Source organism: Ambystoma mexicanum, chromosome 6p (assembly GCF_040938575.1).
Source record: "Ambystoma mexicanum isolate Mex_15411 chromosome 6p, UKY_AmexF1_1, whole genome shotgun sequence".
NCBI classification, from domain to species: Eukaryota; Metazoa; Chordata; class Amphibia; order Caudata; family Ambystomatidae; genus Ambystoma; species Ambystoma mexicanum.
Genome location: NC_090935.1, coordinates 1354230948 through 1354245427, shown reverse-complemented (window position 1 = coordinate 1354245427; position 14480 = coordinate 1354230948). Strand labels below are relative to the sequence as shown.

Below are 14480 nucleotides of genomic sequence, written 5' to 3'. Positions count from 1 at the left end.
GGTGGACTAGTTGGGGGCGAAAAAGCTTTGAACAAGCACAATACTCCCCTTTGTGTATAGCCAGAGCAGAGAATATATAGTCCCCAAAATAAATAATGAGAGATTTCTAATGATGTTAAAGACAGAGGCAAGTATTAATCCACCCTTTATGTAAAGTATTGCACCTATCGTATCTGTTTTGATGGTGCATTTATATCAGGTTCATCCCAAAGAGTAATAATAAATTGTTCCTCCAACGCGGAGCCCAAACCGTCCTGATTGGGGACATTGCAGAGCATCATCCGAAAGTAAGAACAACTGGCAGCTACTCTCGGTGTAGAGGGGATTGTTACTAGTTTTCGTTGGAAGTGTCATTTGGTTTAAGTTGACTGGACTGCAGGATTGCTATTTAATTCTGGAGTGATATTCAGCTTTCATCGCTTCAAAAGGCACAGGAGGTGGCCCAGCAAGGAAGTGAGGTCATAGCTACCTGCACACTGGATTGCACTAGACTCATTTTAAGATGTTTCTATGTCACAAATCTGCCTGAAACTGCATGAAAGCCAGGGTTTACTGTGGAATTTAGTTTGGTCAAGAAATTGGATTCTGTCAGTTTTCAGTAAAAGCTAGTACAAAATTAGTGAAGCATAATACTCTCCCCAATGTCTTTAAAAGATGTGGAAAGATCTTACACTACTTGGCAAGGGAAATCTACACTACAACAGTTTCACAGAAAATGCAGGTGAATGATCTTACCATGGACGTAACAATGCCAGGGCCTCTGAGAATTTGTTGTTTAGAAATAAGTTCAGTGCCATCGTACACTCCTCCAAGGCACTCTTGAGGTCCATCTTGGATGCCCTAGAAAAGAAAGCAGGCATGTTAAAAAACAAAGTAAACAATACCAGGACTTTTAAACTTTGGTACATGAAACCATTGTGAAATGTAGAACAACTTTTCTGATTTTACTAGATGTAGAGGTTATCAAATCTAAAGTAGCCAGAAGCGGAGGTCTTGCATTTCTTCAGGACACTGTATGCAGCCATTGAAGCTCCCAAATTAGTCATGCTCATACACACACGCGCCTTTAGCTATGTGGAGCAAATGTAAACATAGATCATGCTAAGGTCATTCTCACAGGACAACAGCTTTCAATTATACATATGTGATCATACTTTCACACTCTGAAAGGTAAGACTCGAATTAAGACTAGAGGTCAGGGGTGGAAATTTATGAAAAACTATTTTAGTTTCAGTACGTAATGTTAATGAAAGGATATGTTATGTTGACTTATACTGTGCACCGTTACCATTTGCTTGGACTCAAGGCGCTCACATGGTTTTGTAAGAAAGTGGCGGGGTAGGTTAGTGAGGGATATGATAGAGGTTGTGATCTTCTGTTGATGCTTGCAGAACCAGGAGGAACTGGCATCTGTGCGTGTCGGCTTTCTAAGTGTGCTTTGATTGTGTGCACTGGCTTATGTCCGGAGGGTTAAGGCCCAGTATCTGGGAGTGTTTGCAGATGTTTGTTGTGGTGAATGTGTGGTGTGTGTGTGTGTGTGTGTGTTTCGTTTGTAGTGTGGCTAGCCTTTTAGGGCATGTGTGATGCTTGGGAGGTATGCAGTAGAGGAGCAGGGTAGGTTGGTACAGTGGCAAGCTTCAGAGTATAGCATGCTTTCAACACAGAGGCAGGATTCAGAGGGCAGCAGTACCCTATTCAATCTGGTATCTATACTCAGAAATACAGCTGTGTTAATGTACGGTGGCTATGCTCAAAAGTGTACCTAGATTCAATACAGTGCCTACACCCAGAGATTTTGCTAAATTCAATGCAGTCTCTACACTTCAAAATTCTATGTGCAATAAATTGGCTATCCTAAAATTCAGGTAACCTCAAAATTCATCCAAATGCTATACAATGGCTATCCTAGACATGGGCCTGCCGAGAAGAGGTTCCATATGGTCTACAGAGGAAATACTCATTGCGGTACAGCAAATGGTGGTAAAAACTATTTTTCCACAGTGTCTTGGAATCAGAAATGCATGTGTTTCTGTATGGAGGACAATGTTCCCTGTAAGCTGTGCGCATGTGTACTTGCCCAGCTTCCTTCTGGGTGCCGCTCAGAAGATTTTTAGCAGCACACAGAGGCAATTCTCACCTATGCAAAAAGGTTTAATGAGGCACAAGCCACAGCAATTACCTGACATTTGCTTTCTCTTAAAATTGTTAACTAGTCATGATATTCTGGTGTAGCTCATTTACATTACCCTACTACAAGCGGGACCTTAAAATCCTAAAAATAGAATGCAGCCACAAGAGGTAAAAACTCATTTGAAAAAGTGGCTCCATGAACAGAAAAATCTAACTAAGATATGCTTGCACACATTAACCAACTGCTGTTCCCTCTCCACCCATGAATCCTATGCTTTAGTCTACGATGCGCTTACTCTAACCTCTACCCCAAAACATATTTAGATATTACCAGACAACCTTGACTCTTCCTCTCTTGGCTCTGCGAAAGGTTACCAGACATGTACTTGCATCCACTTATTTTATGTTTGTTGAAATTTGAATAGTGTTCAAGTACCAGAACCTCTGTTATTCATCGTGCCTTATAAAAAAGTTCATTTTTGGAAGGTCTTCCAGCGACTACCCTGGCACCCCTGAGAGGTGGCCTGCATGCTGCAGCACCACTCATGAGAGGACTCTGGAAATCCAACCCTGACCCTCTTCTAACTGCACTGGCTCCCACTGCAAGCCTGTATCATCTTCAAATCCTGTTGCATCATCTACAAGGCTGTCACCCTGAGGTCCCCAAGCTACCTCACTGAGAAACTCTGCATCTCCAGAAGCCTGTGATCTACCAGAAGTAAGGAAATGTCAAGGCTTGAACTCTGATGGTGCAGGACGAAAAAAACAAGAACAGCCTTCTCAGACTATGCTCAAAGACTCTGAAACCTCCTACCATCAACAGCAGACGTATCCCATTGCTGCTACCGTTCAGGAAAGAGCTCAAGAACCTCCTCTTCAAGGAATGACTCCTCTGTAACACATAGGTCCACACACTCTCCACTCCCCATCGTACCTGATACTATGTCCCCCCCCACTGTCTCCTTACCTGGTTGCTTGTAGATCTCTTGCTGCAAATTGGCCGCTATTGCCCTCCTCTGTTAGCTCCCACTCCATTTCCCTCACTGTGTAATTGCCCCTAGGATTGTAAAGCTCTCTGTTGGTTCCCGAAGCCAGGTCCGTGGTCAATACACTAATAATGTTAATAATAAAAGCATCACCCACACTATGTAACCTAATTATTATCTCAAATATTGGATACTGACTGTAGGTAAACAGGCTACTTGGATATGTAACCCCATCCCATGCTTCCTATTCTTAGTACATATGTCACGCAAGCGCTTTGAAGTGGTCCCTTGAATGTTAACGCATTATAAAACCCAAATATTAATTTGCTATCTAAGAATTTTGAGTAAACCAATGTCATGCTCAGAGTCTCCTACTTTAAAATTGCTAAAATGAGAGAGCAACATTGCAATATCACTTATTGGCCTGCAAGGGTAAATGAGTATGGGCTATACCAGGTATTACTCATCTATAGTATTAGGGCAATTGATATTCAGACAGTAGAATGCTTTTCAAACAATCTGCATCCTTGTTCAGAGTTGCATTGGGCATAGATCTTAACACATTATATTGTATTCAATGTTATACATAACGATTTCACTTATCAGCTGTATAATCCTACCCAACAATATAAGGGTATAATAAGTTGCAAATTATCTTGTATGCTCTGCAAAATAATTGTGAACCTGCAGATTCATGACATTTTCTTAAAATGCATATCATATCATGGTGAGGCACTAAATGTTTTGCTTGCAAAGTATTATGCGTATACAAATATCCCAGTGAGTGTTTCACTGCTACAATCTCTCACGTTTTACAGTGCTCTGTCAACTAGTGTTGGAGGAGAGCACAGGAGGTGGGGAAGGGTATTGGTGAAAGGGCACAGGAGAACACTCCTTGCAGGTGATGAACAAATCAATAATTATCAAAAACCAAGTTTTGGCAGTACAGTGTAGAAAATGTATTTGTTTGCTGAAGGAAAGGCAACAACTCTAGCAACAGTCTAGAGAACTGCACTTTCTTTTTCTATCTATGCTCAGCTGCTGAAGGCATTTCAATTTAAACATTTGTTCTGTTTTTACTGACTGTAGCATCCCCCTGCATCTTGTTTAACTGATAACAATGTATTACAGAGGGAACCCGAGTTACAGAAGAAGGCTCTCAGGCTGTTGTACCGCTGAGCATTGATGCTACAAAACTAAAAGGCATAAATATGTGATTTACTTCAACAGGTCTCTGTAAGAAACCTCAGTAAGCTTCGTGTTGCATTTTGTCTAGGCTGTGGCGAGGAAGAGAGGGCAAAACTATAGGCTGTATTATGTGCCCTGTCATTTTACTTCCGATGTTAGGGTTACAAGCAAGTCTCTGATAAGAATTTGCTTCCTACTTACAGTGAAATGATTTTTCATGGAGTACAAAAAGTAATTATCTTTGGCAATAGGAATACTTCATGCTTAATAAAATATGTTATTTTGCCCTTAAAATATCTCTTGAGAATGGTCAGAAATATTATTAGAGTTCCTTCCTATGCCACTGCTCTGCTGATCACTGATTCGAAAAAATATCAGTGGAGTTTTGTGGGCAGAAGCCAGGGGTTGGTTCCTATGTGTTCATGGTTTCCCATTTTTATTGGGCACATTTTTTTGTTTTTTAGGGATTAAAAATTGATGGTGTATATGTCTCTAAACTGTGAGGCTGGTTTTGAGTAACTCACAGAACAACATAATGTGGATACTAAGTAGAAGCTGGGGAATTTTGATCATCATATTCTGTGGTGCAGTTATAATGAAGCAATTATCCTTACAAAAATTACGAGAGGCATGTTCTCATGGCCCTTGAATTACTTCATTAAAATGGCACATGAAATCCTATGGACATGTTTTCTGACATTCCTTTTATTCCATCTGCAAATATTGTATCCGGTCTGATTTTTGATAGCCACATCAGTTATGAAAAGTAATATTGTTTTTTTTGTAATACACCAAGTGTTTTTCCATTGACATAAAGCACACATATTACTCTGCACACAAGTACTTTTGCTAGCTACTGTGGCATATCTTGAGGTCTTGAACTGGTTGATGAGTTCTCTTTATGATCACATATAAAATATTTATTTTTAACCTGTGTGTTTGGAAAAGGTGTTATAAAATGCACCTTTTATGCAGATTAGTGAAGTTTTGCAGTAGTTTGGAAGGGGCAATTCCTTTCCAAACTCTCTTCAGAGATGGTAGCTCACTAACTACGCATACTCACAAAGTGGCTTACCTTGTGAGTCAATTGCGCACATGCAAAGTAAAGTGCGCATGAAAGGCAACCAGTTCTGCACTTACAGATTAATAATTAGAGGGAACATTGATGGAGGACAACCTATGTCACTTTCCCCGAAGTCTTCGATGAATGGCGAGGGCTGGGTGTTGACCGGTACTGCCCCAGAAGAGTGCATCGTATGACCACATGAAGGAAGGCCAATGGCATGGTTCTGTTGAGTTTGCCCAGTGAATGAACCGGATGTTTGCTTTTGAAAACCACATTACAAGAAGCTACAGCAAGTAGGTCATAATTCTGAAGCTTACTTTTAAAATCGAGTTTTAAAACAGGTGTAATTTTATAAAATGTACCCTTATATGTAAAGCAGTCATTTTACGTATCCATCCAGTTTGTAATACTCTTTTAAGGCAGACTAGTCACCACAACATAATTAAACGAGAGGGGTCTGCCGATGTGCAGACCAGGGCTCAGGTTTGTGAGCACATACTGTCGAATGCAACAATAGTGGTTTATCAATAGAACCCGCCAAAGTCCATTAAAGGCATGGTCTAGTAAAACATTTTATTTAAAAAATAGATAGGCAACATAAAAAAAAAATACTAGCATTCTCTTTTTTAAAACTTCCTATGTAAAATGTTTAGCTATTCAAGCTCAAAATTCGCAAAAGCAAGCATATGGGCGCATCCATTTTGTGAAATGGATGCCCTCCTGTGCTGGCTTTTGCTTTTGCGGCACTAATGAAGGAAAAGCCAGCCAGCTGTAGTAAACAAAAGCTACTGCTGGGTGGCTTTCCCTTCATTAGTGCTGTACGCGGAGGACGGGGACCGGAGACCAGAGCAGGAAAGCTGCAGCTGAATCTCGGTAAGTGCGATTTATTTTAAAAAGAAAATAAGCACTAGCTGCTGTTTTTTTTCTAAGTTTTCCGGGCTGGAGGAGCCCGGAAAACTTAGAAATAAAACCGCAGATTTAAAATGTTGTATTTATGTTTGCGGTCGCTTTTGAAGCGGGGAGCACCGGAGACCCAAAGTGAAAGCCACAGCAGGCAGAAACACGACGCGGTTGTGTTTACATGCCGCGTAGTGTTTCTGCCTACAGCTGATTTCCCATTTGGGGCTCTCGGAGAGCCCCAAATGGGAAATGCTAAATGCTGCGTTGTTTCTGCTTGAATCTGCTTTCCCATTTGGGGCTCTCGGAGAGCCCCAAATGGGAAATGCTCTGAATCTGCTTTCCCCACGGGGAGCCCGAGAGCCCCAAATGGGAAAGCAGATTCAGGCAGAAACAACGCGGTTGTTTTCCACAATGCTGCGTTGTTTCTGCCCGTGGGGAGCCCGAGAGCCCCAAATGGGAAAGCAGATTCAGGCAAACGCTGTGTTTTCCAACACAATAACGTTGTATTTATGTTTGCGGTCGCTTCAAAAGCGACCGCAAACATAAATACAACGTTTTTAAAGCTGTGGTTTTATTTCTAAGTTTTCCGGGCTCGCCCAGCCCGGAAAACTTAGAAAAAAAACCCAGCTAGTGCTTATTTTTTTTTTTTTTAAATAAATAGCACTTACCGAGATTCAGCTGCAGCTTTCCTGCTCTGGTCTCCGGTCCCCGTCCTCCGCGTACAGCAATAATGAAGGGAAAGCCACCCAGCGGTAGCTTTTGTTTACTACAGCTGGCTGGCTTTTCCTTCATTAGTGCCTCAGAAGCAAAAGCCAGCACAGGCGGGCATCCATTTCACAAAATGGATGCGCCCATGTGCTTGCTTTTGCGAATTTTGAGCTTGAATAGCTCAAAATTTTACATAGGAAGTTTTAAAAAAAGAGAATGCTAGTATTTTTTTTTATGTTGGCTATCTATTTTTTAAATAAAATGTTTTACTAGACCATGCCTTTAATTATTTGGAGGCAGAAACCAGACAAGGTCTGTGAATCTGCCTTTTTACATAAATGAGAACAGACTGATCTTACAGCGCAGGGTTACAGTTTGCTTCAATAGCCTCCATGTCCACACTGTTTGTTCAATATGTGGAGCTTTTGGAATGGAAGCCTAAAACACCTGAAAACTAAACAAAATCACTCAGCTGCATTTTCCTTCAAAACCCAGAATTCCTGGACTTCATAACCCCATGCCAAACAATATGTTTGTCTTTACTTGTATATGTGTCCTTGCCATGACTGAAGAGCTTCCAGAGGTCTGTTGACTTCTGGATGAGACTGCGCGCATGACACCAGGGGTGGACAAGGAACCACGAGGCCCTGGAAAATGATTTCAAAGCAGCCCCATATCACAAATGTTCAGCAAGCCCAACCATTACCAACGGTTACCACTCAAGAGGGCCGGGGTTCAGAGGCCTACCAGGACCTCTTCAGCGTTTGCCATATGCCATTCCACCCCTGTGCACAGAGATTGTTTTGTAATCCAAGAGGTTAGCAATATATTTTTAGTAGAATAATAAAAGGCAAGTCGATAGCAGCGAGCACGTATGCTTCAAAACATTCAACATGTTAGCTCCATTCCTCTACGAGTACAACTCAAATATTAACAAGGAGTGTCGCCCCGTTTCCTCGCTTACCCACTCCCCCATACAAGCACCCCCTCCTAGCTCCCTCACCACCCGAAACCACCCCTTGGGGCAAATGAGTGAGAAAGTGACAAGTGTAACCAAAAGGGACACAATAGCAATGCACATTTGAAAAAATAAACGTATTGAAAAAACACAATAACAAAGACTCTCAAGGTCAGGGCGTGGCTTGGGCAGCCATGGAATAGGCTGCGAACCCTGTGTGCTCCGTGATCCGGCGACCAGATCTGACTACAAACGCCTATTAATTTACCCGTTCATAGCTATAAAATACATGGAGAGGCGTGGGAAGGCATCGGGAAGAGCATGAAAGAGCTGGCAGCACGCCCGAGGCCGAGGAAAAGCCGAACGGATACATTGTATTCACAAGATCAACCGCGAGAGAAACATCAAAATGGCGATGGTAGCGGAGGACAAAGGGATCCCGAGGGGTGCGTCGCTGTAAGAGAATTGCCGTCTCGGTCGGAAGGCTACAGTAACACATTACGGAAGCAGAACTACAAAATGACATTTATTTGCTGCTGGCGGCCGTTAACAGCGTGTGTCCCCTGCTAGCATAGCCGTGGACAGTGATACAATGGAGGCGTGCATCGAATGCGTGTTCCCGCTAATGTACAGTCACACGGAACGAAAATAGATTAGAGGAGTAGCGCCTACTGTGTGCGGAGTCGGAGGCAGGGAGCAGCGGCCGACCCTGCAAAACAGTGGGCTGTCGCAGCAACATATACCCAGTGCAAGCCTGTGGCCGTGAGCTCCTGAGACGGGTGCTGCGTGCTATGAGCACCGAACGCGGGATCCCCGGCATACTGTTTAATGCAGCGGAGCCAAGACCAGCATGCCGCATCTATAGAAGACAGTCAGTAGCTGGCTGGTGGATGCGCACGGATATAGCAGAGAGCCGTGTGAGGCGCAGTGCGCGGGCGGACCCTCCGTCATACCGCATTCTGAGACTGCGATCAGTGGAAGTCCTGCATTGAAATACTGGCGTTTTACAGCCACACATGAATGACCCTGTGGATTGATGGTGGACTGGGGGTAATCTAGGAGGTGGAGTGCCTCCGTATCCCCTGACAAGGTAAAGTGGGGGTAATGAAAATAAATTGGTGGCTGATGCGCAGCTCGGCCCATACCATAACAAGAACATACCCAAACTTTGTGAAAATCTATATATGCCCAGGCAGGCCAACGTAAGGAAGAGAAGCAGAAACAAAACTGAGAGCTGGTAAACGTGAGCCCCTGGGCTCTTGGATCCAGGCGCTCGACGGAGCAAGCAATCAGTCGAGAGACCAGAGGCTCACGTAACGGATGCAAGGTGGCGCCGAGGCTGGACTGGTGGAGTTCCTTGTTGAGTTGAAACAACGCAGCAGGAGAAGCGGCTTCACGAGGAGTCGGACACTAGCAGCTGAACCAGGATTAGAGGTGGAAACCAGAGGAGCCTGAACGATCGCTGGAGGATCGTGATACAGGAAGCAGGGGTGATCCGGTCCAAACACAGGCGCCCAGGCGAAACCCCTCCTTTGAGGCGGGTGTGTGGTGCTAGACTACCTGAGGGCCTGAAACACTGTGGCAAGGACGGCTGAACGGACTGAGCGACCCTTAGACACAAGCTGATGGCGCATGGAGAATTGTACGCAGGAGAGTAACGTGGGAGGATACAATCCATTTGAAATCCAATTTCACGCGCCGCAACATAACGCAGTCTGCTGAGGCTATCGCCCCAGCGCCTGGAGGACCTGGGAGTGATTCAACGACACTGAATAGCTGAAACCAGACACGTAGGAGGATTGCGCGATGTCAGTGAAAGGGCTGAGAGCCAAGTCTAAACAACCCCCAATGGAGGTCTTTGCGAAAGCGCAGTGGACCCCTACAACAGCAGCACAAAGCACGCGTGCGGCCCCCGCAGATGGCGCCACAGAAGGAGATAACCGTCAGGTCCTAGCGGCCATAACAGAATTGAGCACCAAATGGGGCGCAGCTATGGCGGACGTGCGGACAGCCCTGGAGAACTAAATTGACGCTGTGGGAATTGAAGTCACCCTGTTGCGACAAGATGTTAGAGTGCTGGCAGAGAGAACGAGTGGCCTAGAAAGCGCAGTGAAGGTTAACACGGATGTCAGCACGAACAACGCAAAAGAGGTCCACGTGTTAAAACAGCAGGTCGCCAACCTCGAGAATCGGGTGGAAGAAGCGGAGGGAAGGGCGAGAAGGAACAACATACGGGTGGTTGGCCTACCCAAAGGAGAAGAGGGCCAGGACCCCACGAACTATGTGGAGAACATGATCCTCCAGGAGATAGGAGCAGACAAGCTCTCGCAGTGGTTCTCTGTTGAGCGTGCGCACCGAGCCCCGGTGAGAAAACCATGACCTGGGGCCCCGCTGAGGCCGATAATCACGAGAATTCTGAACTATAATGACAGGGAGAAGATCCTGGAGTATTTTCGTAAGGGCGGAACAATAGAGAGAGCAGCCACCAACATCACGGCATACCCGGATTACATGATAGTGGTGCAGAGGCAACGGTATAGCTATGTGGCCGTCAAGAGGAGGCTGCGCACGGCAGGAATGAAATATATGCTTCTATACCCGGCGAAACTAAAGGTGTTGCACAAGAGCAGAGCGCTGTTTTTTGACACCCAAGAGGAGACGGCGTCGTGGCTGGATCTGCAGGGCTGCCTGGAACAGGAGGCTGAACGAGATCATCAGGAGCATGACAAGTGAGGAGTCTGTGTCATGGACATTGAAGGGATAAGCAGGAGGGTGTCCCTGCCATGGGAACATGGGTGATTCGATGGACATTTTGCAGCCTTTGGACCTTATGCTCTGGCTGGACTGGAATACAGTGAATTAATTGCATGATGGAGCTGAATAGCATTAACATTACGCGTAGTAAAATAGGAAATAGGAGCAAAGGGATGAAGCAACCTACCCCTGAGAATTTGTAGTTAAGTGGCCATTAGGGCGACTTCACCCTACTGAGCCCTGGGTATAGACTCGCCAGACAGGGCTAGATGTGGTGGTGCCTGAGATCCAGGGATGGAGCTGGGCAATAGTTGGGGAGGGTGTTGTTGGGTAAGGGTAGGGAGGTGGGTGGGAGGGAGGCAGGAGAGTTGGTTGTGTATATAGTTTTGGGGAGTTTAAGTTTGAATACGGGCCTAAATAGAAGAGTCGAACGATTGAAGCTGAACTGCACTGGTGGGAGGAGGAGAGGGATTTGGTCATGCCATGGGGTCTTAGAATCATCACTTGGAATATTAGGGGATTGAATAGTTATCTAAAGAGAAATAAGGTGATGCTATACCTTCGGAGACAGAAAATTGACATAGCTTTGCTGCAAGAAACGCATCTGACGGAGATAAGTTAGAAATGATCAAGAGGAAATGGAAGGGAACGGGGGTGGGTTCTCAATATTCGGCCTATGCCAGGGGAGTGATCACCTGGGTGGTGCCACATGTCAAGTTTCAGCTGTTGCAGACGCAGGTGGAGGCAGATGGGAGACTGGTTGTGGTAAAAGGGCTAGTGGAGAATAGGGAAATAAGTGTGGTCAACACGTACGCCCCAAACCAAAACACGGCTGCCTATTTTAGGACGCTGTGTGGCAATCTGAGCATGTGTGTGGGGGGTGCGGTGATCTGGGGTGGGGACTTTAACTGTGTATTAAATCCTCAGGTAGACAGGTCAGACGGGAGGCAGGATAGGCCGGCCCCGTCGGCCAAGGCATTACAAACACTTCTGGATGATTTTGGATTAGCAGATGCATGGAGAGAACACCATCCCCAGGCGAGGCAGTATTCACATTATTCAGCCCCGCAGCAACTACACACGAGGTGGGACTGTCTTCGCCACTCCAGAGATACTGGCCGAAATCACGCAAATTGAATATAAAGCAAGGGTCCTCTCGGACCACTCGCCCCTGCTCCTTCACTGGCAATGTTGTCCCCCGAGAGCAAGAATACCGACATGGCACCTCAGGGCAGAGGCGCTTAGAGACCCCATCTTTAGAGAAGACATGAGGGAGGAAATTGTCAGCTATTTTGAGACAAACACGGGCAGTGTAGACTCAGCGGGTACTTTGTGGGAGGCCTTTAAAGTTGTGATTAGAGGAGTAGCCATAGCGAAATCCAAAGGATTGCAGGGAGGGATCCTAGCGGAATTGCAGGAAGCCGAAAGAGAATTGGAAAAGGTGCTGAGGGGTGGGAATAATGCCACTCAAGACAATGGCCTAATATTGGGACTGCAGCAAAAGTGTGCTGAGCGCTGGGAAAGATTGTGTAACCTTAATTATAAGAAATATATAGAGAGGCAACATGCAGGGGGCGACAAACCAGGTCCGATTCTGGCATGGCTATACAAAAGCAAAACCCTGAGACCCCCGATCAGATTGATAGAAAGGGAGGGTGGAGAGGAGGCGGACACCCAGGAAGGAGTGAATCACAAGTTTGTGAAATATTACGGGTTGTTGTATGGGGATGATGGGGAGGATGATCGCGAGAGGATAGAGGAAACACTGGAGGACATAGGATTGCCGCAGATTAGCGCAGAGGAAAGAGGAAATGGACGCACCAATTACACTGGAGGAGCTAGGAGAGGTGGTGAGGCAGTTGCCGACCAGTAAGACCCCAGGGGCTGAAGGGCTACCGAGCGAGTTCTATAAAGCATTCAAGGATGAGGTACTCCCCCCCTGCTGTTGGACATGCTAAATGAGGTGCATGAGCGAGGCAGACTGCCAGAGTCATTGAGGGAAGTGATCATAATACCGCTCCTCAAACCAAATAAACCTAGACATAGCTGCAGTTCCTATAGACCCCTGTCAATGTTGAATCAAGATAGTAAAATTTTGACTGCTATTCTGGCCAATAGACTGCGTAAAGTTATAGACAAATTGATACACCCAGATCAGACGGGCTATGTCCCCAATAGGAACATATCTCATAATCTCAGAAGGCTCCATAGCGCCATTGAATACGGGAACACGAGCGAAGATGACCTGGCGGTGGTTTCGCTGGATGCAATAAAGGCCTTTGACTCGGTCAAATGGCCGTGGCTGATGGCGGCCCTTGCTGGCTACGGGATGGGGCCGGATACCTACGGTGGGCCAGAATGTTCTATAGTGAACCGCTCGCTAGGGTTAAAACGGGGACAGTGGTATCGGAGAGGTGGAAACTTTGCAGGGGTACCAGACAGGGCTGCCTGTGGTCTCCTATGCTCTACATATTGGCTCTAGAACCCCTGGCCATCTATTTGAGACAACAATATGACACAATAGGCATCCCTGTGGCTGATGAACGACACCTGATATCATTGTATGCAGACGAAATACTACTGTATTTGCGGTATCCAGAAGAGAACCTTCAACACATACTGGGGGTGATGGGAAGATATGCAGAAATGTCTGGTATAGCAGTGAACCCCCAGAAGTCTAGCATGTTCCCACTGGGTAGGTATAAAGGAATCCCCCTAGACCGCCTTCCAGTGCTACTGGTGCAGTGGGCTGCCAGCACATTTCGTTATTTAGGAATAGATATATATCACTCTGTGGAGGAAGAACACAAGCGCAATACAGAAGTAGCTGTCACGAAAATTGAAAACTGCATGTGATTTTGGGTTAAGCTCACCTTAGCAATGATGGGACGTAGCGCAATGTTAAAGATGGTGGTTCTGCCTAGGCTTCTCCACTAATTCGGGAATATCCGTATTTGATACCGAAGATGTTCTTTAGTAAACTGCCCAGTATGTGTCGGGAGCTCTATGGAAGCTACAGAACCCCTGCGAAAAAGGGGGTATAAATTGCCTAATTATGAAGCCTACTATGTTTCGAGCCAGCTGCAATACGTGGCTAAATGGCTCTCGGAGGACGCGACCACTGAAACCAGGCTGTTCCAACAGGACTGCGCCCCATTCTAGCTGAGAGAGATAATGTGGTTACCCCAGGTTGCAATAGAAGGGCGCCCCAAGATGCTGGTGCTAGGCTGGAAGATGTGGTGTAGGGCGTGCCAACTGATGGGGAACCCATGCCCGTGCTCCCCTCAGGCACCGTTGGTTGCGCTAGCGGGTGGAGATGTACAATTTAGGGCGACAATTAGAAACCACTGGGAACCGGTTGGGATAGTGACATTGGGGGATATCTGGCAAGATGGGACCATAACAGATTTTGAGGAGTTGAGGGTAGAAACTGGGTTGCACAACGGTCAGTTTATCACGTACCATAGATTGGTGCGGGAGCTTAAGAGAATGTGTTCCGAATTCATGCTCGAGGATGAACCAGATATTACTATGGATACAATATATGATATAGCAGAAGGGGGACACAAGATATCTAGGATATAAGAGTTGGTGATGTCTAGAGTGGGTAAGGAATTAGTGCAACTAAGACTGGATTGGGAGGAAGAAGTGGGTGAACCGATGCAGGCTGGGATGTGGGAACGAATTCAGGGGTATCATAAGAAAGTGTCGAGAAATGCTAGACTACAACAGATGCAATTGTATATTACGCATAGAGCATACTTGACACCCCAAAAGATGGCTAAGTTTA

The 14480-nt window shown here is 45.7% G+C and overlaps 1 protein-coding gene across 5 annotated transcripts in view; it reads right to left on the bottom strand.

Annotated features, from left to right (window-relative positions):
* TTC39B (tetratricopeptide repeat domain 39B) overlaps nucleotides 1-14480 on the bottom strand; it is a 906668-nt gene that overhangs the window by 324643 nt on the left and 567545 nt on the right. For all 5 annotated transcript variants that reach the window (XM_069626054.1, XM_069626053.1, XM_069626052.1 and 2 more), the window contains one exon: nucleotides 736-840. In XM_069626054.1, coding sequence (XP_069482155.1) covers nucleotides 736-830 — 95 coding nt within the window. In that variant the 5' untranslated portion in view covers nucleotides 831-840. The remainder of the gene's footprint in view (nucleotides 1-735; nucleotides 841-14480) is intronic.